This window comes from Protopterus annectens, chromosome 2.part1 (genome assembly GCF_019279795.1).
Source record: "Protopterus annectens isolate FY-2018-M chromosome 2.part1, PAN1.0, whole genome shotgun sequence".
Classification (NCBI taxonomy): domain Eukaryota; kingdom Metazoa; phylum Chordata; order Ceratodontiformes; family Protopteridae; genus Protopterus; species Protopterus annectens.
Genome location: NC_056729.1, coordinates 769,340,384 through 769,367,237, shown reverse-complemented (window position 1 = coordinate 769,367,237; position 26,854 = coordinate 769,340,384). Strand labels below are relative to the sequence as shown.

General features: G+C 42.0%; 1 protein-coding gene across 1 annotated transcript in view; it reads right to left on the bottom strand.

Moving 5' to 3' along the window:
• Positions 1-26,854, bottom strand: part of TMEM165 (transmembrane protein 165) — a 321,260-nt gene that overhangs the window by 196,230 nt on the left and 98,176 nt on the right. The window contains exon 3 of the mRNA XM_044062476.1: positions 21,008-21,183. Coding sequence (XP_043918411.1) covers positions 21,008-21,183 — 176 coding nt within the window. The remainder of the gene's footprint in view (positions 1-21,007; positions 21,184-26,854) is intronic.

Here is a 26,854-nt window from a genome sequence, read left to right as displayed (position 1 = left end):
AGAATAACTCACTGGAGCAGAAAATTGATACACAGCCCCTACAAGGCAGCCCAAAGACAACACCTTTATCACTTATTCTTTTACATAAATCTAATGGAGTGCTTCGGAGCAGAGGCATTAGTCTGTACCACCACTGGAGGGCATGCAGGGCCCCTGGCCATCAACAGAAAGTACAGTTGTATACACTTACCATAAATGTAGATGTTCGAGTGTATTCACTGTTGCAATCATTACACTTGGGTTATCCTGCTGGCAGGCTAGCCTCAGTCGGCCTAAGTTCCAAAGTCTAGGTCCAACGTCGGTTGCTGTCGCCTCTCCCCTGACGTCAGTGCGCCAGGGGTATAAAAGATGCAGCCAACGCCATTTTCTCCAGTTTTTCTTGCCCCAGATGTCAGGTGCCCCCAAAAGGGTAGGCTAAAAATATGCCAATAAAACATGCACGCACCAAAATATATATATGTTATACATTCATCTACAAGCAAATACACCACAGAGGTTGTATAAATTAGAGAAGTGCAGATAAGTTCCAGCAAAGATAAGGGGGATGAAGGATGGGTAACCTGGACTGCAACAGTGAATACACTCGAACATCTACATTTATGGTAAGTGTACACAACTGTACTATGTTCTTAGTGTTTCACTGTTGTAGTCATTACACTTAGGTTGAATCCCAAAGCTATGGTTGGGAGGCTGGAGCTAAATAGCATTAGGAGCGGCTATGAGGCCCTGCAAAACTGCAGTGGCAAATCCTGCCCTGGATTTCGCGTAGAGTGGTAAATGATAGTGCTTTGTAAAGGTTTGCACTGAACTCCAGGTAGCAGCCTCCAAAATGTCTTTGGTTGGTACTCCCCTGAGGAAGGCTGCTGAAGTGGCTGCTGCTCTGGTTAAATGTGGCCTAATGCCCTTAGGCACTGGCTTGTCATGTTGTGAATAGCAGAAACGAATGCAGTGGCCTATCCACTTTGAAATAGTCTGCTTAGAGATAGCCTTTCCTTGTGATCCAGCAGCATATGCCACCAGTAGTTGCTTAGTCTTTCTGAAAGCTTTGGTTCTGTTCAAATAGAAGCGTAGCTGTCGGTGCATGTCCAAAGAATGCAGAATTCTCTCCCCCTTATTCTGTGGGTTTGGATAAAAAGTAGGCAGATGAATAGTTTGGCTAAGGGCCACACTGGACACTACCTTAGGCATAAATGTCGGGTTGGTCCTCAGAGAAATCCTGTCTGGATTAAAAATGATAAAAGGTTCCACAGCCATGAGTGCCTGTAGCTCTGAGACTCGTCTTGCAGAGGTTATTGCTAGGAGCAGAGCTGTTTTCCAAGATAAAAATTTGATATCAGCTGTAGCGGCTGGCTCAAAAGGGGGCAGAGTGAGTTTTTCCAAAACATAATTGAGGTCCCATGCAGGTATTGGTGATCTCCTTGGAGGCCTTATGTTTTTGGCTCCTCTGAGGTACTGCCTTAACAAAGGATGAAAAAAGATTGGTGGCTCTGTATTGTAATGAGCCGAAATGGCAGAGGCATGAATTTTAATTGATGAAAAGGATAGATAGGCCTTTGTCCAGCATCTCAGTTAAGTATTGCAAAATCTGAGGAACATTTGATACTGCTGTGTCAATTCCTTGTGCCTGGTTCCAGGCACAGAATCTCTTCCATTTTCCAGCATAAGATTTTCTAGTACTAGGCCTCCTAGCCTCCAAAATGACATCCATCACCACTTTAGTGAGAGGTGTGTTTTGTATGACTACATTATCAGTCATGCTGCCAGATTTAAGGTCTTGAGTTGGCTGTGCAGGATCTGATTGTTTTGTTTGGACAGTAGATGAGGTATTTGAGGTAAGGTCCAGGCTGGGCATTGAGACAAGTTCCTTAGGATTGGATACCAGTACTGGCGAGGCCAGTCTGGGGCAATCAGTATCATTTTTGGCTTCTCTTGTCTGACCTTTAGGAGTACCTTGGGGAGGAAAGGCATATACAAGTTTTTCCAGCTGAAAGATAGGGCATCCACTTTCCATGCTTGTCTGTGATAAGTCCTTGTGCAGAATCTCTTTAGTTGGCAGTTGTGAGGAGAGGCAAATAGGTCTATGTCCAGGCATCCCCATTTCCTTGTTATCATGTTGAAGACTTGTGGATCCAATTTCCACTCGTGGGGATCCATGATATTTCTGCTTAGTTCGTCTGCCAGAGTATTTATCTTTCCTGGCAGGAATTGTGCCTGCAGATGTATTTGGTAAGTCAATGTTGTGTCCCACAAAGTCATGGCTAGTCTGTAGAGGGGGTAAGAATGAGTGCTTCCCTGCTTGTTTATATACCACATGACCATGGTATTGTCTGTCTTTATCAGTTGTTGTCCCTGATGAAGTAGGTCCTTGAAGGCTGTCAGGGCATACTGAACAGTTAGCATCTCTTTTTGATAGATATGTAGATGCATTTGGTTGGCGGACCATGTGCCTTGAATACATCTTCCTGCCATGTGGGCTCCCCAGGCATAATCTGATGCATCCGTTGTTAATGTCTGCCTAGCTGGGGGTAAGGTGAATGGCTGTCCCTAGTTCTGGTAACAGGCCTTCGCCCACCATCAAAACTCCTGTCGCAGGCAGGGAATGAGAGTAATTATTGTTTCCAGGCTGTGGCAATGCTGAGTCCAAACACTTTTTAGGTACCACTGAAGTTTCCTCATATGCAGTCTTGCATATGGAATTAGTAGAATGCAGGATGCCATGAAGCCCAAAGCCTGCAGTATTTTTCTTGCAGATAACTGGGCCTTTGTTGCCAACAGTTTGAAATAGGTAGTCAGTTGCCTTTGTCTGGCGTGAGATAAGCCATCTGGGCAGTTGTATTTAAGCTTGCACCCAGAAATATTATCTCTCGAGCGGGTACTAGTTTTGATTTCTGTTCGTTGACTGTGTACCCTAGGCATGGTAGTAATCTCTTTACAAACGCCAGATGCTGTAGTAGAATGTCCTTGTTCTCTGCTTGTATGAGGCAGTCGTCCAAGTAAGGATATATTTGTATTCCTCTGTCTGCAGAATGCAATTACTGGTGCCAGGCACTTTGTGAAGACCCTGGGCGCAGTAGATAAGCCAAAGGCAGTGCAGAGAATTGGTAGTACATTGAGCCAGCTTTGAATCTGAGGTATCTTCTGCATGTATGCCTGATTGGGACATGCAGGTAATGCCTCTTTTAGGTCTAAAGTCACCAGCCAAGCCTTCTTGCCCAGCATGGGCAGAAGCTGCTGTAAAGTCAACATTTTGAATTTTGGTATATCCAGATAAGTGTTTAGAATAGATAGGTCCAGTATTGGTCTCCAGGCTTTGTCCTTTCTGGGTACCAAAAATAGTCTTGAATAAAATCCTTGTCCTTGCTCTTGCTCTGGTATTTGTTAAATGGCCCTCATGTACATGAGGGATGAAACTTGTTTTTGTGCCTCTGCCCATTGGTTTTTTGGTAGGTCTGGCCAACCGTTTGCCCTTGGCAGGGTATTAAAGTGAAACTTGTAGCCCTGTGACACTATGTCTAAGACCCATTTGTCCTGGGTTATTATGTGCCAATTTTGAGAAAAAAGTGCTAGTTTTCCCCCTAAAGGTGCAGCCAGAAGTTAAGTGCTTGGTGCAGGCAGGGGGAAGTCATTGGGACTGTTTCCTGTAAGGTTGTGATTTGTCTTCTCCACTTTTGGAGGTAGAAGCACCCCATTGTTTAGACCTGTATGAATCTTGGGGCTGAGATCTGCCTCTTGGGCGTCTGTATCTGCCCCTTTGTGGTCTGACACTGGAAAGGACCAATTCTTTGTAGGCCAGTGCCTGCTAAATCTTGCAGGCTGTACCTGTAAGAAATCCTTGACTGTTTGCATAGATTTAGCTTTGTCCTCCATTTTCTTTAACACCTCTTCTGCTTTAACACCAAACAAAAGTATTGTGCTGTAATGGAGCATCTAATAATTTTGCTTTAACATGATCTGGTAGATTTTGTTCCTTTAACCAAGCATGCCTCCTAATGAAAGAACCCATGACAGCGGCCCTGCAGGAGGCCTACAAAGAATCAAAACCACATTGCAAAGTATGCTTTCCAACTTGCTCAGCTGCATGCAATAAATCCTGCATTTCTTTGTTTTCTGCACATTCAGAATTTATCAACATTTTCTGTTTAAACAGTGACATAACATATTGCTGATATTTGAGCATATGAAACTGGCAATTTAAAGCCCTTATAGCGAAGGTAGCAGAAGTGTAAATCTTTTTTCCCCATCTGTCCAGAGCCCTAGAATCCCTGTCAGAGGGGTAGGGTTTTTTGCAGTGGAAGACTTGACCCCTTTGGGGCCCTGAGAGATAGTTTCAGGGTCATCAGCAAAATTTTTGAAAAGGAATTTTTGAGAGTAAGGGACCCTGTAGTACCTGTCCGGCTTAATAGGAGCTGGAGGTAAGGAGTCAGGGGTCAGACTGGACTCTAAAAATACATCATCTACAATGTCTAACACAGGTGGAATAGCTAGGGGCCTGTGTTGTGGGAGTAAAAGGAAGTCTCTGAGCCTTTTCTTAGATTCTGAATAATCTTGGCTATCCCAGCGGAAATGTTCCCTCATGGTATGCAAGGTTTCCCCAAAAGAGTAATCCTCAGGAGGAGAGGCTGAAGGGATAGATTCTTCAGTATCAGAATCCTCACAGGGAGGAAGAGAGTATTCCTGATCAGAAGAGAAATCAGAAGAAATGGAAACCTGATCTGAAGATTCATATTCTGTCTCTTGCCTAGGCCTTTTATCAGGAGGGGGATGGGAACCCCTGATCCAAGTAATTAAGTCTTCGGCCATTTTGAGCATCTGTTTTTTGGGCATGGAGGCCTGACCATGAGGCTGTTGTACTTGTTTCTTTGTCTTTAAAGGTGCTTTTGTCTTTGCCTTTGTAGCTGGAGTCGCTTTAATGAATAATTGAGTAGGTCTGAAAACACCCTCAGAAGCAGATGCCTGCTCAGCACCTCCGGACCCATCTTTGGGAATTGTTGCCGATGGTCCAATACCCTGAGCTTCCAGCGGCCTAGCAGACTCCACGTGGGAGTCTGTAGCGGCCTGCGAGTCCAAAGTAGCAGGCGTCAGGGGCTGCGTGAGTGCCTCACTGAGAACCGGCGAACCGGCAACTAGCTTAGGGGAAGCCTCGTTGTTGGTTTTGGACCTTGGATGCCTGTCCTTTTCTTTGCGTTTCTTGTGAACTCCGGTAGTCGGATGGCTATCCGACGGCATAGTGTAATTAAATCTTCTGCCAAAATAGTGAAATGCAAAATCGTACCGACGCTTAATAGTGCGTTGGTTAAATCTAGCACAAAACCGACAGCTAGCAACGTCGTGGTCAGGGCCTAGGCAAGGAATACAGTAAGAGTGAAAGTCCTTATGAGGTATTTGCTTCCCACAAGAAATACAATTATTAACTTTTTCTGACATCGGTCTGGAGCAAGAAAAAAGTTTTCCCCAATGGGGTACTTAGCTTTTAATGAAGACTTCGGATCTGAAATTCGAACACGAAAATCTCCGGAGTCGGCCGACCGGCACTTGCAAACTGCTTCTGCTTCGGGCACTGCGCTGCAAGAAAGACTGAAGAAAATGGCGTCGGCTGCATTTTTATACCCCTGGCGCACTGACGCCAGGGAAGAGATGACAGCAACCAACGCTGGACCTAGACTTTGGAACTCAGGCCGACTGAGGGTAGCCTGCCAGCAGGATAACCCAAGTGCAATGACTGCAACAGTGAAACACGAAGAACATCTGCAGAAAACATGCAGTTAACCAAAGAGAGTGGAGGGCCAGGTGAGGCTTGCTCGAAGGAGCATCAGGAGATTCCTGATGGAAGGGTTTCAGGCAATGAGGTTTCCTTTAAAGAGAGGGTCACAGCATGGGCAACTACACTTGTCAGGGCTGGGAAGCCTGCTGCAGAGGAGTATTCTCTAAGACACACACCTCTCCTTCAAACACATCCTATGTCACAAGCAATGTTTAAATTGCTGCATTGGATAGTTGTGATGCTATTTTTTTGTGGATGTGTAAGAGGTCAGAGTGGAACCCTGGAATGTCTTGTATGCCAGACAAAGATCATCCCTCAACAGTCTGTGGGAAACGGTATAGGGATAGGTCTTTGAGGCGATCTGCATAAAGCATGTTGTTAAAGTTCTGTATTCTTTTGTGAGGAACAACTTTCGACGTTCCACTTTTTTGCATGCGCCTGGCTGGGTACATACTGAAGGGGGGCACTGTACTCAATGATGGGTCTGATATGATGTGTCCGATAAGGAAAGAATACCATGGAACGATGGAATTTCTTGGACCTAAATGTTATACCCTTGCTTATAAGTTGAGCAACGCAGAATAAGTTTCTTACTGCCTTAGACGCATGTTGATTGCAAGCCAGGTTATTGTCTGCAAACCTCCCTAATCCCTGACTACTGGGATCTCCTCTTAGGAGCATGTTATCAGTGAGGTAGTTTCCAGGCACAGCAGACTTCAAAAAGTATTGTTACGGATTTCTTTGCAATGAATTTTAAACAGTGCCTTTGGCACCAGTTACTAAGTCTGGATTAGATTTAATGGAGGATATTACAGTCTTGGGGTAATTCATCTGCAAATCTGGTCAGCCAGAGACCCCTGACATGGTTCATGACTTCTGAGAAGTAGAAGCCAAAAAGGAGAGGATCTAGCCCTGAGGGATTCCACTAGTAGCCGGCCTTTCTGCAGAGGTGGACTCCCCTATCCTAACTTCCTAGATTCTATATGAGAGCCAGCTGGCAATCCAGCATGTAACAGCATTATTTATGCCTAATTCTGCAAGTTTGTTTAAAATGTGTAAGTGGGTTACTGTATCAAATGCCTTGGCCAGTTCAAGGTAGGCAGTATGTACTGTTTTGCCCTCATCCAATGCCTTGGTTACCTTCTTGAAGAAGTCTTCCAGACTGAGAAGGTATGATCTTCCCTTGACAAAAGCAAACTGGGTTGGATCCAGTGTCTGGAAGTTTCCAATGTCATTATTAAGCATTTCTATAAGTCTTTCCATGCTACTGCATGAGACTAATATTAATGGACCTGTAGTTTCTGAGGTCCGTAGAAGGACCTACTTAGGCAGAGGAATGACTGTTACAGTGCTCTATTCAGATAGCACAAAGCCTGCCTGGAGGCTATGGTTAAACAGCGACTTCATTACGCACTTCGTACTATTCTGGAGGCATCTCAGGATACTATCCGGGACCTTTGATGTGGTGTTCTTGGACTTGGGGAGTGCATTAGTACCGGTTCCCTAGTGATAGCTTGGGGGGGGGGTCTAGTTTGATGGTACTGTTTGAAAGGTGACTGGGGGACAAGGAGATAAAACTGGAGCTGAATTTGTCAGCCAGTAGATGTGCTAGATCTTCTGGCTTTGTGTATGTGACTTCATTCATGATTACTTTGGCATATTGTTGTGTGCATCCTTTGAGTTTACAGACATAACTAAAGAAAGCCTTGTGGTTATCCTTGGCCTGGGAGGGTATCTTCCTTTCTAACTGGCTTTGGTAGACTTGATTTGCCCAGACTTGTTTGTTTAGATTGAGGACAGCATTTTTATCCTGCTAGACATTTATTTCCGGAGCTTTGCCAAGACTATTTTTACTTATATTGTACAGCCTAAGGATGAATAGATTCCACCAGGGTGGTGTGTTTTTTGAGTGGAAACTTTCACATAGGCAACTATGTTTCGTGTTTTTCTTTTGGGGGGTGTGGGCTTCAAAATGCTGTCACTTAGTAATAGGAATTTGCCTTAGAATAGTTCCTAAATGCTATTGGGACAGCTGGGGTCATGAGTTTTATTTTTATCCCAAAGGAGACAGCTTTATGGTCTGACCTTAACAGAGAGGACATTACTCTAGGGGAGTGCAGTGTTCTCTCAAGTTAGCAAGGAACAGGTTTGACCCAATGATAAAAATAAGACAGTCACTGAAAAGACTTGGGGGCCACTCATACAGTGCCAAAAAATAACGATTAAGCCTGTCTGCTAGAGAACTGGCCTATTGAGGAATTTGTGTTGCTATCAGAACACTGAAAGAAAAGATTGCCCCACTCTAACTGCCTCATGGCTTCTCAGAGGGTACAGAACTGCATTCTTCCGTACTTGCATATCACATCACTGTCATGCTGTCAGACTGAATGGTAATCTCACTCCAAGGGAGTCCTGACAAGCCTCCATGTTCAACAGGTGCCAGCTGGCCTCTTTTCTGTGACAAACAACTTGAGCTGTCTGTCTTAAAACAATGAAACAATGCTGCTCTACCTCATGGTAGATGCAACCATGGTGACTCCCACAGGGGAGGAAAGACTGCCCAAAGGCAGATATGGACAGCAAAGCTGTTAAGACAGTTGCTCTTGGCACACTCAAGAGCCTTATCACAGCTATAATAAGGTATGTACGCGAAGACCACTGAACTATGAAGGTCCATTGCAAAACTATCCTTTATTTCATTTCAAGAAGTGTACTGTAAAGATAGTCACTGCTATGAGACCCAATACCCTGAGAAAGATGGTCATAATCACACTTTTGTGGAGAGAAGAGGCTAAATCTTAGACTGAAGAAATGAGATTCTATTATGTGGAAGGACAGCTGTATAGGACAGCGTCCATATTTTCAGGGTCTAAAACAAGTGAAGTGCAGTTGTTTGTTATCAGGTGATGTCCAAGTAGGGGTAGCCAGAAGTCGTCTAAATAAGCAAAACATGTCCCCTTAACACTATTTGCAACTGTGGCCATACAGTTCATGAACACACTTGGGGGGGGGGGGGGGGTTTCAGGTCAGACCAATCTGGACAGCCCTGAAATGGAAATGACTGGCTCTGACATTACAGTTATAGCCGGTCAGTGGTAGTCCTAGAACCACCTAGCTGTTAGGTGTCTTTCTTATGCCATCTATCTGCTCAAAACTTACTTTACACATCTCTGTATAAAAGTATATGAAAAAGAGTATATATTTGTTTGTGTATTTAAATTTTAAACTGCATTGCCCAAATTTCTTTAAACAATACACTGTCCCTATTTGACAATGATTACACATTAGTTGTTTCATAATGTCATACAATTGAATTGTTCAAACACTACATGTGATTAAAATAGCTATAAGTTGGGAACATGGTACATAAAAAAAAAAAATTCATGTATCCATCCTTCCTCAGGTTTGTGAAAAAATGTTGCATTATGTTGAGAACAAATGCTGCTCTCACAGTATTATACTGCCTCTACAATTACATTTCCAACACAAAAACATAATTGCTGGTCAACTGGAAATCCAGATTTGGCATTATACAATTATATTCTGGATCCACAAAAACTCTGAAGACTGACTTGAGCTTATACAGATATTTACAAAGCCTTAACATAAACTGTTTAGAATCCTTTGTGTAGCGGGTTTAACATTCTAACATACAGAAGCAAATATACACTAAAAAAATACATAGTTCTTTTTACCATTCCTCATTGGAAGCTTTAATCTGGATGCCCCTGGTGGATTTCCAATACATTTATGCATAGTGGGCTCACAGTAAAGTAACGGAAAAGTACAGTTGTGTACACTTACCATAAATGTAGATGTTAGAGTGTATTCACTGTTGCAGTCATAACATTAGGGTAATCCTGCTGGCAGGTTGCCCTCAGTCAGCCTGAATTCCAAAGTCCTGGGTCCTGCGTCGGCTGCTGTCGCCCCTACCCTGACATCAGGTCGTCAGGGGTATAAAAGATGGCGGGTGGGTAACCTGGACTGCAACAGTGAATACACTCAAACATCTACATTTATGGTAAGTGTAGACACCTGTAACTATGTTCTTCGTGTTTCACTGTTGCAGTCATTACATTTGGGTAGAGTCCCAAAGCTATGGTTGGGAGGCTGGAGCTAAACAGTGTTAGGAGCGGCTATGAGGCCCTGCAGAACTGCAGTGGCAAAGCCTGCCCTGGATTTAGAGTAGAGTGGCAGATGATAGTGCTTTGTGAAGGTGTGCACTGAACTCCAAGTAGCAGCCTCTAAAATGTCCTTGGTTGGTACTCCCCTAAGAAAGGCTGCTGAAGTGGCTGCAGCTCTGGTTGAATGTGGCCTAATGCCCTTGGGCACTGGCTTGCCATGGTGTAAGTAGCAGAAACGAATGCAGTGGCTTATTCACTTTGAAATAGTCTGCTTTGAGATAGCCTTTCCTTGTGATCCTGCAGCATATGCCACTAGTAATTGCTCTGTCTTTCTGAAAACTTTGGTTCTGTCCAGGTAGAATCTAAGCTGTCTGTGTACGTCCAAAGAATGCAGAATTCTCTCCCCCTTGATCTATGGATTTGGATAAAAAGTTGGCAGATGAATAGTTTGGTTAAGGGCCACACTGAACACCACCATAGGCATAAATGTTGGGTTTGTCCTCAGAGAGACCCTGTCTGGATAAAAAAATGATAAAGGTTCCACAGCCATGAGTGCCTGTAGCTCTGAAACTAGTCTTGCAGAAGTTATTGCTAGGAGCAGAGCTGTTTTCCAAGATAAAAACTTTATATCAGCAGTAGCAGCTGGCTCAAAAGGAGGCAGGGTGAGATCCCATGCTGGCATTGGCGATCTCCTTGGAGGCCTTAAATTTTTGGCTCCTCTGAGGTACTGCTTTAATAAGGTATGAGAAAAGATTGGTGGCTCTGTATTCTAATGAGCCAAAATGGCAGAGGCATGAAGTTTAATAGATGAAAAAGATAGGCCTTTGTCCAGCATCTCAGTTAAGTATTGCAAAATCTGAGGAATATTTGGCACAGCTGTATCAGTTCCTTGTGCCTGGTTCCAAGCATAGAATCTCTTCAATTTTTCAGCATAAGATTTTCTAGTACTAGGCCTTCTGGCTTCCAAAATGACATCCATCACAGCTTTACTGAGAGGTGTGTTTTGTATGACTACATTATCCGCCATGCTGCCAGGTTTAAAGTCCTGAGTTGGCTGTGCAGGATCTGATTGTTTTGCTGGGACAGTAGATGAGGTATTTGAGGTAAGTTCCAAGCTGGGCATTGAGACAAGTTCCTTAGTACTGGATACTAGTACTGGTGGGGCCAGTTTGGGGCAATTAGTATTATTTTTGGCTTCTCCTGTCTGACCTTTAGAAGTACCTTGGGGAGGAGAGGCAGTGGGGGAAAGGCATATACTGATAGGGCGTCCACTTTCCATGCTTGTCTGTGATAAATCCTTGTGCAGAATCTTTTTAGTTGGTAGTTGTGAGGGGAGGCAAATAGATCTATGTCCGGGCATCCCCATTTCCTTGTTATCATGCTGAAGACTTTAGGATCCAGCTGCCACTCGTGGGGATCCATGAGGTTTCTGCTTAGTTCGTCTGCCAGAGTATTTTTCCTTCCTGGCAGGAATTGTGCCTGCAGATGTACTTGGCAAGTCAATGCTGTGTCCCACAAAGTCATGGCTAGTCTGCAAAGGGGGGTAAGAATGTGTGCCACCCTGCTTGTTTATATACCACATGGCCGTGGTGTTGTCTGTCTTTATCAGTAGTTGTCCTGGATGAAGTAGGTCCTTGAAGGCCATCAGGGCATTTTTAACAGCTAGCATCTCTTTTTGATTGATATGTAGATGCATTTGGTTTGAGGTCCATGCGCCCTGAATGCATCTTCCTGCCATGTGGGCCCCCCAGGCATAATCTGATGCATCTGTTGTTAGTTTCTGCCTGGCAGGGGGTAATGTGAATGGTTGCCCCTTGTTTTGGTGACAAGCCTTTGCCCATCATCGAAACTCCTGTTGCAGGCAGGGAATGAGAGTAATCATAGTTTCCAGGCTGTGGCAATGTTTTGTCCAAACACTTTTTAGGTACCACTGAAGTTTCCTCATATGCAGTCTTGCATATGGAATTAGTAGGATGCAGGATGCCATGAAGCCCAAAGCCTGCAGAAGTTTTCTTGCAGATAACTGGGCCTTTGTTCCAACATTTTGAAATAGGTAGTCAGTTGCCTTTGTTTGTCTGGCGTGAGATAAGCCATCTGGGCAGTTGTATTTAAGCTTGCACCCAGGAATATTATCTCTTGAGAGGGTACTAGTTTTGATTTCTTTTCGTTGACTGTGTACCCTAGGCATGTTAGAAGTCTTTTCACAAATGCCAGATGCTGTAGAAGAATGTCCTTGTTCTCTGCTTGAATTAGACAGTCGTCCAAGTAAGGATATATTTGTATTCCTCTTTGTCTGCAAAATGCAATTACTGGTGCCAGGCACTTTGTAAAGACCCTGGGCACAGTAGATAAGCCAAAGGGCAGTGCAGAGAATTGGTAGTGCATTGAGCCAGCCTTGAATCTGAGGTATCTTCTGTACATTTGTCTGATTGGGACATGCAGGTATGCCTCTTTTAGGTCTAAAGTCACAAGCCAAGAGTTCTTGCCCAGCATGGGCAGAAGCTGCTGCAAAGTCAACATCTTGAATTCTGGTATATCCAGGAATGTGTTCAGAAGAGATCGGTCCAGTATTGCCTCCAGGCTTTGTCCTTTCTGGGTACCAAGAACAGTAGAGTAAAATCCTCGTCTCTGCTCTTGCTGTGGTACTTACTGAATGGCCCCCATGTCCATGAGGGATGAGACTTGTTTTTGCGCCTCTGGCCAGCCGTTTGCCTTTGGCAGGGTATGGAAATGGAACTTGTAGCCTTGTGACAAGATATTTAGAACCCACTTGTCCTGGGTTATGATGTGCCAATTTTGAGAAAAAAAGAGCTAATTTTCCCCCTAAAGGTGCTGCCAGGAGATAAGTGCTTGCCAGGCATGGGGAAGTCATTGGGACCGTTTCCTGTATGGTTGTGATTTGTCTTCTCCAACTTTGGAGGTAGAAGCACCCCATTGCTTAGACCTGTATGAACCTTGCACCTGGGATCTGCCTCTAGGGCATCTAGATCTGCCCCTTTGAGGTCTGTCTGACACAGGAAAGGACCAATTCTTTGTTGGCCAGTGTCTGCTAAACCTAGGTGGCTGTACTTGTAAAAAATCTTTTGACTGTTTGTATAGATTTACCTTTGTCCTCCATTTTCTTTAACACCCCTTCTGCCTTAACACCAAACAAAGTATCATGCTGTAAAGGTGCATCTAATAATTTAACTTTGACATGATCAGGCAGATTTTGTTCCTTTAACCAAGCATGCCTCCTAATTACAGAACCCGTAACTGCGGCCCTGCAGGAGGCCTCCAAAGAATCAAAACCACATTGCAAAGTATGCTTTCCAACTTGTTCAGCTGCATGCAATAAATCCTGCATTTCCTGGTTTTCTGCACATTCAGAGTTTAACAACATTTTCTGTTTAAGCAATGCCATGACATGTTGCTGATATTTGAGCATATGAAACTGACGGTTTAAGGCCCTTATAGCCAAGGTAGCAGATGTGTAAACCTTTTTTCCCCATCTATCCAGTGCCCTAGAATCTCTGTCAGAGGGGGTAGGGTTTTTTGCAGCGGAAGCCTCAACTCCTTTGGGACCCTGAGAAATAGTTTCTGGGTCTGCAGCAGGGTTTTTAAAAAGGAATTTATGAGAGTCAGGAACCCTGTGATATCTGTCAGGCTTAACAGGAGCACGAGGTAAGGCTAGACTCCGAAAATACATCATCTACAATGTCTAACACAGGTGGAATGGCTAGTGGCCTATGTTGAGGTAGTAAAAGGAAATCCCTGAGCCTCTTTTTAGATTCTGAAAAATCTTGGCTCTCCAAGTGGAAATGCTCCCTCATGGTATGCAAGGTTTCCCCAAAAGAATAGTCCTCTGGAGGAGAAGCTGAAGGTATAGACTCTTCAGCATCAGAATCCTCATAGTGGGGAAGAGAATATTCCTGACCAGAAGAGGAATCAGAAGAAATGGAAATCTGATCTGAAGACTCGTATTCAGTCTCTTGCCTAGGCCTCTTTTCAGGAGGGGGATGGGAACCCCTGATCAAGGTAATCAGGTCTTCGGCCATTTTGAGCATCTGTTTTTTGAGCATACAGGCCTGACCACGTGGCTCTTGAGTTTGTTTCTTTGCTTTTGAAGGTGCTTTAGTCTTTGCCTTTGAGGCTGAAGTCGGTTTAATGTAAAGATGTTTAGGTCTGAATACACCCTCAAAAGCCGGTGCCTGCTCAGCGGCTCCGGACCCATCTGAAGGAATAGTATCCGAGGCTCCAATACCTTGAGCTTCCAGCAGCATGGCCGACTCCACGTGGGAGTCGGTAGCTGCCTGCGACTCTAAAGTAGCGGCCATCAGGGGCTGCGAAAGCGCCTCACTAAGAACCGGCGACTGGCTTAGGAGAAGCTTTGTCGTCGGTTTTGGGCCTCTGTTGTTGATCTCTCTCCTTTTCTTTGCGTTTTTTTGTGAACTCCAGTAGTCGGATGGCTATCCGATGAGATTTCAGGATAATTAAACTGGCGTCCAAAATAGTTTAAAGCAAAAATCATACCGACGCTTAATAGTGTGTTGGTTAAATCTAGCACAAAACCAACAACCAGAAACGTTGTGATCAGGTCCTAGGCAAGGAATACAGTAAGAATGAAAATCCTTATGAGGTATTTCCTTTCCACAAGAAATACAATTATTTACTTTTTCCGACATCGGTCTGGAGCAAGAAAAAAGTTTCCCCAACAGGGTACTTAGCTTTATTGAAGACTTCGGATCTGAAACTCAAACACGAAAATCTCAGGAGTCGGCCGACTGGCACTTGCGAACTGCTTCTGCTTCGGGCACTGCGCGGCAAGAAAGACTAAAGAAAATGGCGTCGGCCGCATCTTTTACACCCCTGACGACCTGACGTCAGGGAAGGGGCGACAGCAGCCGACCCAGGACTTTGGAATTCAGGCCGACTGAGGGCAACCTGCCAGCAGGATTACCCTAATGTAATGACTGCAACAGTGAAACACGAAGAACATCTATGTATGGAACTTATAAAATGTTTGCACTGTTTCTTAGTAATTAGAACACTAGATAAACCTTGCTGTAACAGGAGCTCATTGTCAATTTAAAATCTATTGGGGGAGTCCCTTTTTTTCTAATAATAAATATTATTCAATAAATGAGAACACGCTGCTTTGCATCTCTCCTGTGAAAATAATACAATCATTATCGCCCATTATCCACTCTGACACACAGCTTCCTACTTAGCTTTAAAAATGTACTGAATGTAATCTGAGTGACGAATTATTTTAAATATGTGACGTTCAATCTTTTTCAGAAAAAAAAAATTGTAAAAAAGTATGGCAGTTAGCACAGAAGATCAAGGCTATGAGCTGATAAAGACCCATGTCCTGTATTGCACAATTTGATTCCCTCAGCTTTCATTTCCCTACTGCACGACTCAGACAGAAAACACTCCGTTATCTTGGCTAACTGGGAAATTAAGACAGGCTACTCAATGGTCTCCTAGACAGCATGCCTTCTAATTACCCAGGATTAAAATTTCTTTCAACACTGCTGATTAAAAACTTGATAAAACAATCTTACAAAATAATCTTAAGAAGAATAAAAATAAACATACATTAAGTACTCTTACATGTTTTTTGATTAATCAGTTACTTTCAATATGGTCCATATCCAGTAGTGATACTTAATAGCTATTGGCAGTTAAATGCACATTCTTATGTAGAAAAGCACAACACTTGTATAATACACCACTGTTCTACTAAAACTGAGTGTTCAGATAATTTAACTATTTTTATCCCTTCCATTAACTGCTCTCATTTGCTTAAGGTGCATTCCACAATGTTTGAATACTCTCGATAATATCAGATTTACTACTACATAGATTATCTTTTTGGTTTGGATGAACTCTTGGAGGTCTTTTTTCACCCAGAAGCTTTAAGACCTACTTCCTTGTTCCCTATTTTTAATACGGTGGGACATCTACAAAAAGAAATGTTAAAATCCAGGACAGAGCAAAAAATGGCCCTAGATATTCTCTCTTAAATCCACCAGTCTTCCAATTTCTCTTCAAAAACTTGATTTGTAGGAAGATTCGGTTTTAACTACCTCCAAGGACCAACTAAGCAAAGCTTCAGGATTGCATTGATCCATACCAATACTGACTGTCGCCTCTTAAGTATGAGAATCCTAACCTCTGGTACAACAACTCTGCTAGAAACCATAATTAGAGGGCTGTGTTTCAAGTACCCTCCTGCTGTTGTCATAGCAGTGAACTTCACCAAAATCCCATCTAGGGCCAAGTCCTCGGAATCATGGCAAACGTATGATGAGGAAAGAGGAATTTCCCACCCATAGTAGTAAGGGCCTGGCCTCCATGCTTCTGAGGTTCTGTGAGATTTCAGGTCTGTACAGGAGGGGACCATTTAAGGGGGGATCCAAGGTCAGCTTCATGCTCTCAGCTAACTGCGTCAATTGCAATGAGGAGTGTCCGTGCATGACAATGCTGATCTTGATACATCTGCTGCCACACTGTAAGTCACAAAACCATAAGACTTCCTGTAATGGAAAATACAGTTGCACAGGCCCTAATCCTATCCATGAACACTCCCTCGAGCAAATACTCTACCATATGCTGCATTTCATCTGCCATATCTCTTTGGAAATGCAGCATATGGACTAAATACATTAACACCTACAGATACAAGGAGGTGAGTATGCACTTGCATTTTCCAAACCTTTCCATCAAATGGGACTCCTTCTGGTGGATGAAGTGACAGGCTCTATAATGGTGGCAGAGGACTTGCTAAAATAACTGGTCTAGAAGTTCCTGCTCAAACCAAGCAGCATCTTGCAAGTTGCAAGTCAAAAAATGATCTACCTTCTTATGTGCAAGGAGAAGTCGCTGAAGCTAGTTTTCCCATGGTATCTCTGATGCTCTTTTTAAAATGTCCAATAAAGTGCGCAGTACCAAAGAGGTTTGTGAGTAAAAGGCAAGCCCAATGCAGTTTCTATTGGAATGGGTTAGAGGGTCAACCACTCCCAGTTTAATCATTTGCAAACATCTTCAAATTATAGCCATGAAGGGGAAGCTAGTCTCTTCATCATCAGAATCTTTTATGGAAGGATCAAAAGGAAGGACTTACAGGGCTATTACTCTGGCAGTTCTGTGCCTTTAGGACTCTAACGTCCTCTACCTTGGATCAGGATGAGGAATGGAGCACTTCGAAGCAATCCAGAGTTCAGATAAATGTGTATGCTAAACAGTCAGTCTCTCTGCTGTAGGTTGCCAAGAAGGGTTTCTGATGGGACAAAAAGGACTGTAAAGGGCTGCATAATACAGGGACTGTGTTAAAGACAGTCAGAGAACCTGTCACTTGGATCATTAACACTGCAGAAACAGTACTGAGGAGCCAGGGGGCTCATGGGGACCTGCACTAGAGACCTTCCATGTTGACTGCAGCATGTGACAGTCAAGACACCTGGAACATTGACACCAAGTACAGCAGTGTCAAAAAATAAATGCCAGCATAACGTAAATGGGCACCAGTACAGCCAGTGCCAAATAATATGGTGTCAGAAGGGCCAATAGTGGCAGAAAGGATGTGGTAGGGGCTGCGGTCAGAACTGACAATGTTGCCAACAATGGCAGGATAAATGCAGCTACAAGAGTATATTTACCTGTTCCTCTGATTTGGTGTGCCAGAAAAGTTAAGTAGGTGTGGACCTATTAATTACATCTCCCACTTACAACATTCAATCATGGGATACAACATTCAGTCATGGGATACATTGGAAACAATCTAAAGGAATAAGGTGTTTCAGATTTGGCCAGGAGAGGAGGACTCAACCACATCTGAAGAGATTGTCACCGACTCCCCTGTAGAAAGTGAAGACTCTTTAAATTGCTAAACTTGAACAAGTGTGCCAGACCTAGAAAGATTGCAGTAAAGCAACTATTTTTGATAACTCCAGGGCACAAAAGCTTTTAGCACAATGACTTAGGCAAGAGTGTGCCAAACCAGCAAAAACTGACCATGATGGAGCTGCTGTGGCAACAGCAGGAAGTGCCTCAGGAAAAATTCTCTCTCTTGTCAGTTGAGAAGTGAAGCCTGAATCCTCATTAGTTTGTCAGGAAGCCTCAAAAGCACAAACGGCCTGGGAGATCAGAAAATCCTGGAGAGCCTTCCTTCACCTACACCAAATATCGCTGATGAAGCCTAAGCAAATAGAATGTAGTGAGTGCATGTGAGGGTGGAATAGCTTGGCTGCAGATGCAGAATGAATAACACAGTAGACATTAACAAGGGGAAAGGGCCTAAGCCCACTGGTGCAGAAAAAAAAAAGAATGCAGTTTTCTTCAAAGGTGGCCTGGAACAATTTTCTTCTGACTGACAATGTAGCAAACAAAACAATGGAGAGTGAGTGACATGTTATAGGTTCATAGGTTCATACTAGGCTATCTGCCCTAGGGCATTTATAAGCCTAGCCAGAGTGTGTTTGGCTTTCGCCACCCATTTTAAATTAATTTTGCTATGCCCTTTTTTGAGGTTAGTATACTGTGCCTCTGTCTAACACAGTGACACAGAAGTGATACCCGGGGTAAACCTGTGATCCCCCATCCACTCATCAAGATTCCTCTTGAAGAGAGGAAATGAGGGACTCTGCCTAACCTGGACTGGGATTTTATTCCAGAGGGAAGGGAGCCTCTAGGTTATGAATCTGTCCCTCTGGAATAAAATCTGTCCTATTTATTTCAGTAATGAGGTTCAAGTCTCTCGAGAGCGTAGCTCGATGGGATTTGGATTTTTTTCTGAGGTGCAGCATGTCCATTAATTCCGGGTTGGTTATGGCTTTATACGTCAGGCACAGATCGCCTCTGAGCAGGCAGTATGCCACTGAGAAGTGCTGGAGTTTCTTTAACCGGGCAGCATATGGCATCTATTTGAGCCCTTTGATCCTCTTGGTGAGGTACTTTTGGGGTCTTTCCAGTTGCTGCAGGTGTCTGGTAAGGTACATCCCAAAAAGGGCACTGTACTCAATTATGGGCTTGATGAGGGATGAGCAAAGAGGCACGATGACCTCTCCCCTGATCTAGATGTGAATCCCTTCATGATTAGGTGGGCTATATAAAATGTTTTTCTAACCACTTTGGCCACGTGGTTGTCAAATAAGAGATTGCTATCAACTTGGGTCCCCAGGTCCCTAATTACTTCTTCCGTACTTAATGGATTACCACTTGTGTGGTAATTTGTGGGCACTTTGTTTTTGCCAAAGGGGATGACTATACACTTTTTGGCGTTTAGCTTGAGGCCATGGCTCTGGCACCAGTTCTCTGTTTCTATGAGGCCCTTTTGGAGGATGCTTGTGTCGGCTGGAGAGTCGATTATGGCACCCAGTTTGCAGTCATCTGCGAACTTGGTCAGCCACAGTCCTTCCGTGTTGGCCTGTACCTCTGAGAAATATATACCGAATAAGAAAGGTCCCAGGACTGAGCCTTGTGAGACGCCACTTGTAACTGGTTTGGAGTCTGACATGGCTCCAGCTATTCTAACCATGTGGGTTCTGTCCTTGAGCCAGTTTGCAACCCATCTAGTGACATAGGGGTTTACATTTAAGCTGGTGAGCTTATCTATAATGCCCGAGTGGGGTATTGTATCGAAGGCTTTTGCGAGATCCAGGTAGGCTGTGTGGACCACCTTCCCCTCGTCAATGGCCTTGGTGACTGTTTCAAAGAAATCAACCAGGTTTAAGAGGCAGGATCTGCCCTTAACAAAGCTGAACTGGGTAGGATCCAGTGTCTGTAGGTCCCCAATATCTTTATTTATAAGGTCCATGATGATCCTTTCCATAGCTTTGTAGACCAAGCTAGTCAGGCTTATGGGGCGATAGTTTCCAGGATCCGTTGAGGCACCAGGATCCGTTGAGGCACCACCTTTGTGGAGAGGGACCACCGTTCATGTACGCCACTCTTTGGGTACATATCCTGTAGTAAGGCTGAGATTGAACAGTAGTTTTATGTTTGGGTTTAGCTCTTCTTGGAGTTCATGTAGGACGCAGCCCGGGACACCGTCTGGTCCCATTGATGCTGTGTTTTTTGCTTTGGAGAGGGCGGCTCTTACCTGAGCATCTGAGATGTCAGGGGGACAGCATTCTGCTGGGATAGAGATTTGCCCTTTTGGTGGGGAGGGGGGGGGGGAGAAGTTTGCGCTGAACCTGTCAGCTAGGATGTTGGCAATGTCTGTGGGTTCGGTGTATTTTTTGTCATTTTGGACTAATTCGGAGCATATCTGGGAATTCCCACCCAGGTTCCTAACATAACTAAAGAAAGCCTTGTGATTATCCTTAGTGTCCTGTGCAATTTTTCTCTCGATGCTGGCCTTAGACGATTTTATGAGTGCCCGTAGTTTTTTGCTAATACTGATCAGAGATGCCTTCCCTTATTGGAATTTTGCTCTATCATGTAGTAGCTTCCTCCTTCTATTGTATAGTTTGTTTATGGCTGGGGTCCACCAGACAGGACGTCTGCCTTTGGAGGATTGGGTATTGGTTTTATTTGGGATTGCATGATCCATGCATTCCTGAAGGTGCTCATAGAATGCGTTTATAAAGGATTCTGCGGTCTGGGCCGTATTTTCCACAGGCCCGGGGGCTTTGAAGGATTCCACCTCGGTTTTGAGGAGTGTGAAATTTGCTTTAGAGAAGTTTTTCATTGTGGTTTTCTGGGCATGGGGTGGGGTCGGGATGTGTGCACAGCATGATGCCAGAAACAGAGCCTGGAAATTTCTATCTGCTGAATGGTTCTAATGCCTGCAGCTATTTACACCTGTTGATTTACCAAGAAGGAGATGTATGGTAGCGTTCCATTTATTTTTATAGAATAAAGAAATTCACCCAAAAGAAGTTCTACTACATTCATATGAAAGTTTGCACCACCATGTTTTGTTTGCTGGAAAATTGACTTAAAAATCTACATATGGGTGGTACTAACAAATTAGATTCAGATTTTTCTAGTCCATCAGTTTTCTACAAAACACAGAAGTACAACATGGTACTTACAACCTTAGATCAGGATTTAAAAATAACACTGTCTTAATTTACGTTTTTAATTAGTAGAGTAGTTAAAGCAGTGTACATTCAACTTGTAGCAATGTTACCTCTTCATCTTTTTTCTTAAGTTCTGCTTGAACTTCCTCCAGCTCTTCCTGACCTTCATCGGGACTCATCTTAAAACCTTCCCGAAGCATTCGTATGCCAAATATTGCAAATAACGCAGTTGACACATAATATGTGTATACTCTAGGAATAACTGTTGTAGCATAGCCAAAGAGAACTGAAAAAAGAAAAGAAAATAGCCACCACATCAGATAAAACAGTAAAAAAGAAAAACTTGTAAAAACATATCTTTTAAAGTAGTCTGTCATTTGCATTTAGCCTTTATGCAACAATTTTATAAAACAACCACAAATGGCTTCAACTGAATGTTTTGTCTGTACTCCAGTCACATACAGCTCATTTCCAATTCCAATCAAAGTCTGGGATCATTCATACATACATACTTGAAGTCTTTCACCCCCCCCCCACCCCAAAATGTCCACAAGCAAGGATAAAGAAAACGTACAAACAAAAAACATATGATGTGGCTAAGAGACAGACAAATGTTAATTGAATGACAGAGCAAAGAGAGTCCTTGAATATTCCTTATTCAGTCTAACTGTATTCAGATTCAGAACAGCAGTATATCATTACCAGGGTTAAGACAATGAGCTACAAACAAGTGGAGAAAATACCGATATGGACAATCTCTCTACATAATCACTGAGAGATTCCAAGCAACTCAGGTCACCAAGTAAGGTACCACTGAAAAAGGCACTTGTGTGTAATAGACTACTACTGGTTAAAAAAACAAAACAAAATATATGTCCCTCGTACATCTTGTATTAATAGCAGTAAGTTTTTTTTTTTTAAGGGACAGGGTTGAGGATGGCTGGGGAATTTGTGTTATATGTGTTGCTTTGACCTTGAGCTGGTGCAGTTTATTTAGTTATTTACTGACATTTGATTACTTGAAAAGTCCAACTGGGTAGTAGCCCATTTTCAGTGGAGGCCTGGGGAGGAAAACTCCAAAGTATTATAAAACATTTTATGAACTGTTATTTTTGAAGACTAAAATTACTGAAATACATCCCCACTTTAAAATAATTATACCAAATTAGACATAATACGAAAAACAATGTTATGTACTTACCATAATGATGCATCTGTGTTGTCTGCTTTTATCCATCCTCAACCAATGGATCCTGGATCTGACTTTGGCCACTTTAGTAGACTTTGAAGTTCTAGCTCCTCCCCTTACCCACAATCCTCTCTTTGCCTGAATTACCTCAGGATTGAATTTGTTCTCTAGTCAGCCTACTATTATACCAAAAGCAAGACACCTAGTAATAAACATACTCTAATTTAGATCACATTTCAGCTAGAATAGGAAGGAAAAAGGAAGACTGGAGCTCATTCAGCAAGGTGGGCAGGAATTTCTCTTCAGGACATGTTAGGAGCCCAAATGAAAAAACTTCCAAAACAGGAAGGAGGGTGGAGAGTCGGAGGATGAGGAAGGACAAAAACATAAAACACAGATGCATCATTATGACAAGTACATAACATTTGTATCCGATATAGTCTTTCTTCCATTCCTCAACAAATGGGACATAATTGTCAGCTAGAGTAAACCCTGGAAGGTCCTCAAGGAAGGATATTCTGGAGTACGGTGGAGCCAAATGCTGCCCACTTTGTAATGAGCTATAAAGGTATGAGCACTGGACCAAGTAGCAGCTGCACAAATGTCATCTATGGAAGCTTTAGACCAGAAAGCAGATGACAGTCATACATCTGGTGGAATGAACCTTAGGAGGTTTAGGTAATGTCAATCATCTAGTCCTATAAACAAAAGAAATGCAATAAAAAGTAGTGAGCCATCTGGCTAAAGTTAAATTTGAAACTGCTCTGCCCAATTTAGCGTTAGAAAAGTAAACAAAAATGGTCCGATTTCCTGTAATCTTTAGCTGTATGGAGATGGAATCTAAGCTATGTACATCCAACTTGGCAGAATATACTCTCCTTTGGAAAATTCTGAATATAAAACAGCTAGGTTGCTGGACTGATCGACAGCTGGCTTAGAAAAGAAGAATTAGTCTGAAGGGACACCATATCCTTATGAGAAATCAGATACAGTGGCTGGGTAGAGAGCGCCAACAGTGGATACTTGTTTAGCCAATGTAATCGCAACCAGAAAAATGGTTCTCACTAAGAACTTTAAATCCACTTTGGCAGACAGCTCAAAGGAGGGTTGGGTCAAAGCTTGGAGATTTACTGTTAAATCCCATGGAAGAGTAAGGTCCTTAATAGCTGGTCAAAGTAAAAAGGTATCTTTGAGAAGGGCCTTACATAATCTCAGTGAGGCCAAAGAATGGAGAAAATTAGAAATGGCAGCAAGCTGGGCTTTGAGTAACTAGCTCCATAAGAGCATTAACCCTATTTGGTTTCTCCAAAAAACAGCTCCCTTACTGAAAATGGAAGCAAGGAAATCAAGAACATTTGGAATAGGTGAGGAAATGAATCTAGTTGTCTCTAGAGAGCCCAAATAGAAAATCTTTTACATCTGCTTTATAAAATTTTCTAGTAGAATCTTTCGGGGATGATGCAAGAATGTGATGAAGTGGCTTGAACCACCTAGCCAGGAGAAACCATAGGTCATTTTGCAGGGTCCAACTATCTGAGTAAGGTATCCCAGATGGGTGAGATAGAAGGTCCTGAGAAGAATCCAAAACCCAGGAAAGGTTTACTACATGAGGCACCAGGAAGGGAAACCACACTTGAGGCCAGAATGCGGAATGCTCTTCCACTGAAATGCTCTCTGAAGAAACTTGGAAATGAGAGAGGTGGAGGGAAAAGCATATAGAAGAACAGAGGGCCAAATGTGAATGAAAGTCTCTCGGCGTTTCCCCCTCTGGAGGAATCAGGGCAAAGTACCTGCTGCACTTGGAACTGAGGGGAGAAGCAAAACAAAGTTGCTGCACGGTTGGCCCCACTGGTGAAATATTATTTCCACCACTAATGGATTGAGACCACTTATGAGGAAATAAGATGGACCTGCTCAGTTTGTCTGCCAGCACAGTGACTTCAAGCATACTCCGGGGAAAAGATCACTTAGTGCCACATTTCCATTTCTTCTCAACAGAAAAAAAAAGGTCTCCCCTCCTCCATTTGTTAATGTACCACAGACACTGACGTGGTCTGTCTGAACAGCAACTATCCACAGAGGGATGACATCTTGAAATGGCTGCAACACTAATAGGACTGCTCTCATTCCTACTACACTAATGTGATAACTGACCTCCAACTTGAACCATGTGCCTCTGACTGTCCTTCCCAAGTAATGCTAATTTCTATTCTAGTTGGGAAGCACCCGTAGTCACTATAGCCTTGAGTGCAGGAAGGATAAAAGGGAAGTCATGAAAAACTTCTTCATGAATTCACCAGGCTGTAGGTCCTCTGAAAATGTGTAATTGGAATTGTTGCAGTCAGAGGAAGATGTCCTACTGACCACTGCACTGCAAGCAGCCATTGCAGCACCCTCATAAAAAATTTTCCTAAATGTACCATAATTATGGAAGCTGCTATAGATCTGAAAAGCTGCAACACTAGCCTGGCTGAAGGGTAAGGAAGAGTGATGATGTGTGATGCTTGGCTCTGCTGATTATTTAACCTCGTCTGTGGTAGGCTTGATCTCCGTCACCATATCCAGATGACCACTAATAGAATTCCAGGACTAGAGTGGGGATAAGCTAATTTTGGTGTAGTTCACTGCAATGCCTAACTGAAGACACAGTGGGAGCAAATAGTCCCTGGACCGAATCAGAAGAGGCTTGGTGGGAACAGGGAGAAGTCAGTCATCAAGGTAAGGAAACGGCTTGGTAAGAAGAGAGGAGCAAGTCAACAAGGTAAGGAAACACCCAGAATCTTAGCAGTCTCAAGTGAGCTGCAACCACCACCATGCACTTGGTGAGTACCCAGGGGGCTGTGGTGATACTAAAGGGCAGGGCCCTGAAGTTTTAGTGATCAACTCCGCACTGGTATCTCCTGGACAGCCTGTGCATTTTGATATGATGGTATGCATCCTGAAGATCTACAGAGCACATCCAAGCATCCTTTTACAACAGAGGCAAAATGACCATCCAGAACTTTTGGTGTGTTTGACAAACTGATTCAGACTGCTGAGATCTTAAAAAAAAAAAATTGGTCTTAGGTCCCTGGCCTTCTTTGGCACTAAAAAGAATCTCGAATAAGTTTAATATCCTTACTGGTCTAGGGTAACTGTTTGGATGACTCTGGATGGGTGGAACATCTGGAATTATTTTGGGCCACTGGGGAAGTTGATGGTAAAATGGTACATAATAACCTCTGGATTTGATACTGTGCAATCTGCTGTCTTTGATAGGCTGTCCAGGCTTCTGGGTGCAGAAAAGTGCCCCTCCTCCACCTACTGCCTCCACAGTGCAGCAGTCGGGCAACCTTTCAGGGACAATGAAAGGGCTTCTCAGAGAAAGGACCTCTGAAGCCCTGGTGTTGTGGGCCTCCTCTACCATGATGTGGGGACTATCCCTTTCTGCAAGTATTCTGGGAAGACCACTGCATCTTGTGTAAAGTACAGTTGTGTACACTTATAAATGTAGATGTTAGAGTGTATTCACTGTTGCAGTCATTACATTTGGGTAATCTGCTGGCAGGTTGCCCTCAGTCGGCTTAAATAACAAAGTCTTGGGTCCTGCGTTGGTTGCCGTCTCTTCTTCCATGACATCAGGGGAATAAAACAAATCAGCTTTTCTTGCCCCTTGCCCCAGATGTCAGGTGCCCCCCAAATGGGAAGCAAAATATAGATATATCTATATATATATATATATATATACATACATATATATATATATATATATATATATATATATATATATATATATACACACACACATACACATTACATATAAAATATATAAATATATATATATATATATATATATATATATATATATATATATATAGATATATATAGCTACATATATATATATATATATATATATATATATATATATATATATAGCTATCTGTAGATATATATATATATATATATATATACATATATATACACACACATATAGATATATAGATATATATATATATATATATATATATATATATATATATATATATATATATATATATACACACACACACATATATATACACATCTATATATATATATATATATATATATATTTATAGATATATATATATATATATATATATATATATTTATAGATATATATATATATACATATATTTATAGATATATATATATATATATATATATATACACACACCCACACAGATATATATATATATATATATATACACAGATTATATGATATATATATATATATATATATACACACACACATATATATATATATATAAATATATATATAAATAAATATATATACATATATATATATATCTAGATACATATACTATATATATATATATATATATATATATATATATATATATATATATGTAGATACATATACAGACATACATACACATATATATATATATATATATATATATATATATATATATATATATATATATATATCTATATATATATATATATATATCTATATATATATATATATATATATATATATATATATATATATATATATATATATATATATATATATATCTATATATATATATATATATATATATATATATATATATATATATATATATATATATATATATATATATATATATATATATATATGCATATATAGATATATATACATATATATACATATAGATACATATATATATTTAGATATATATATATATATATATATATAGATATATATATATATATATATATCTATATATATATATATAGATAT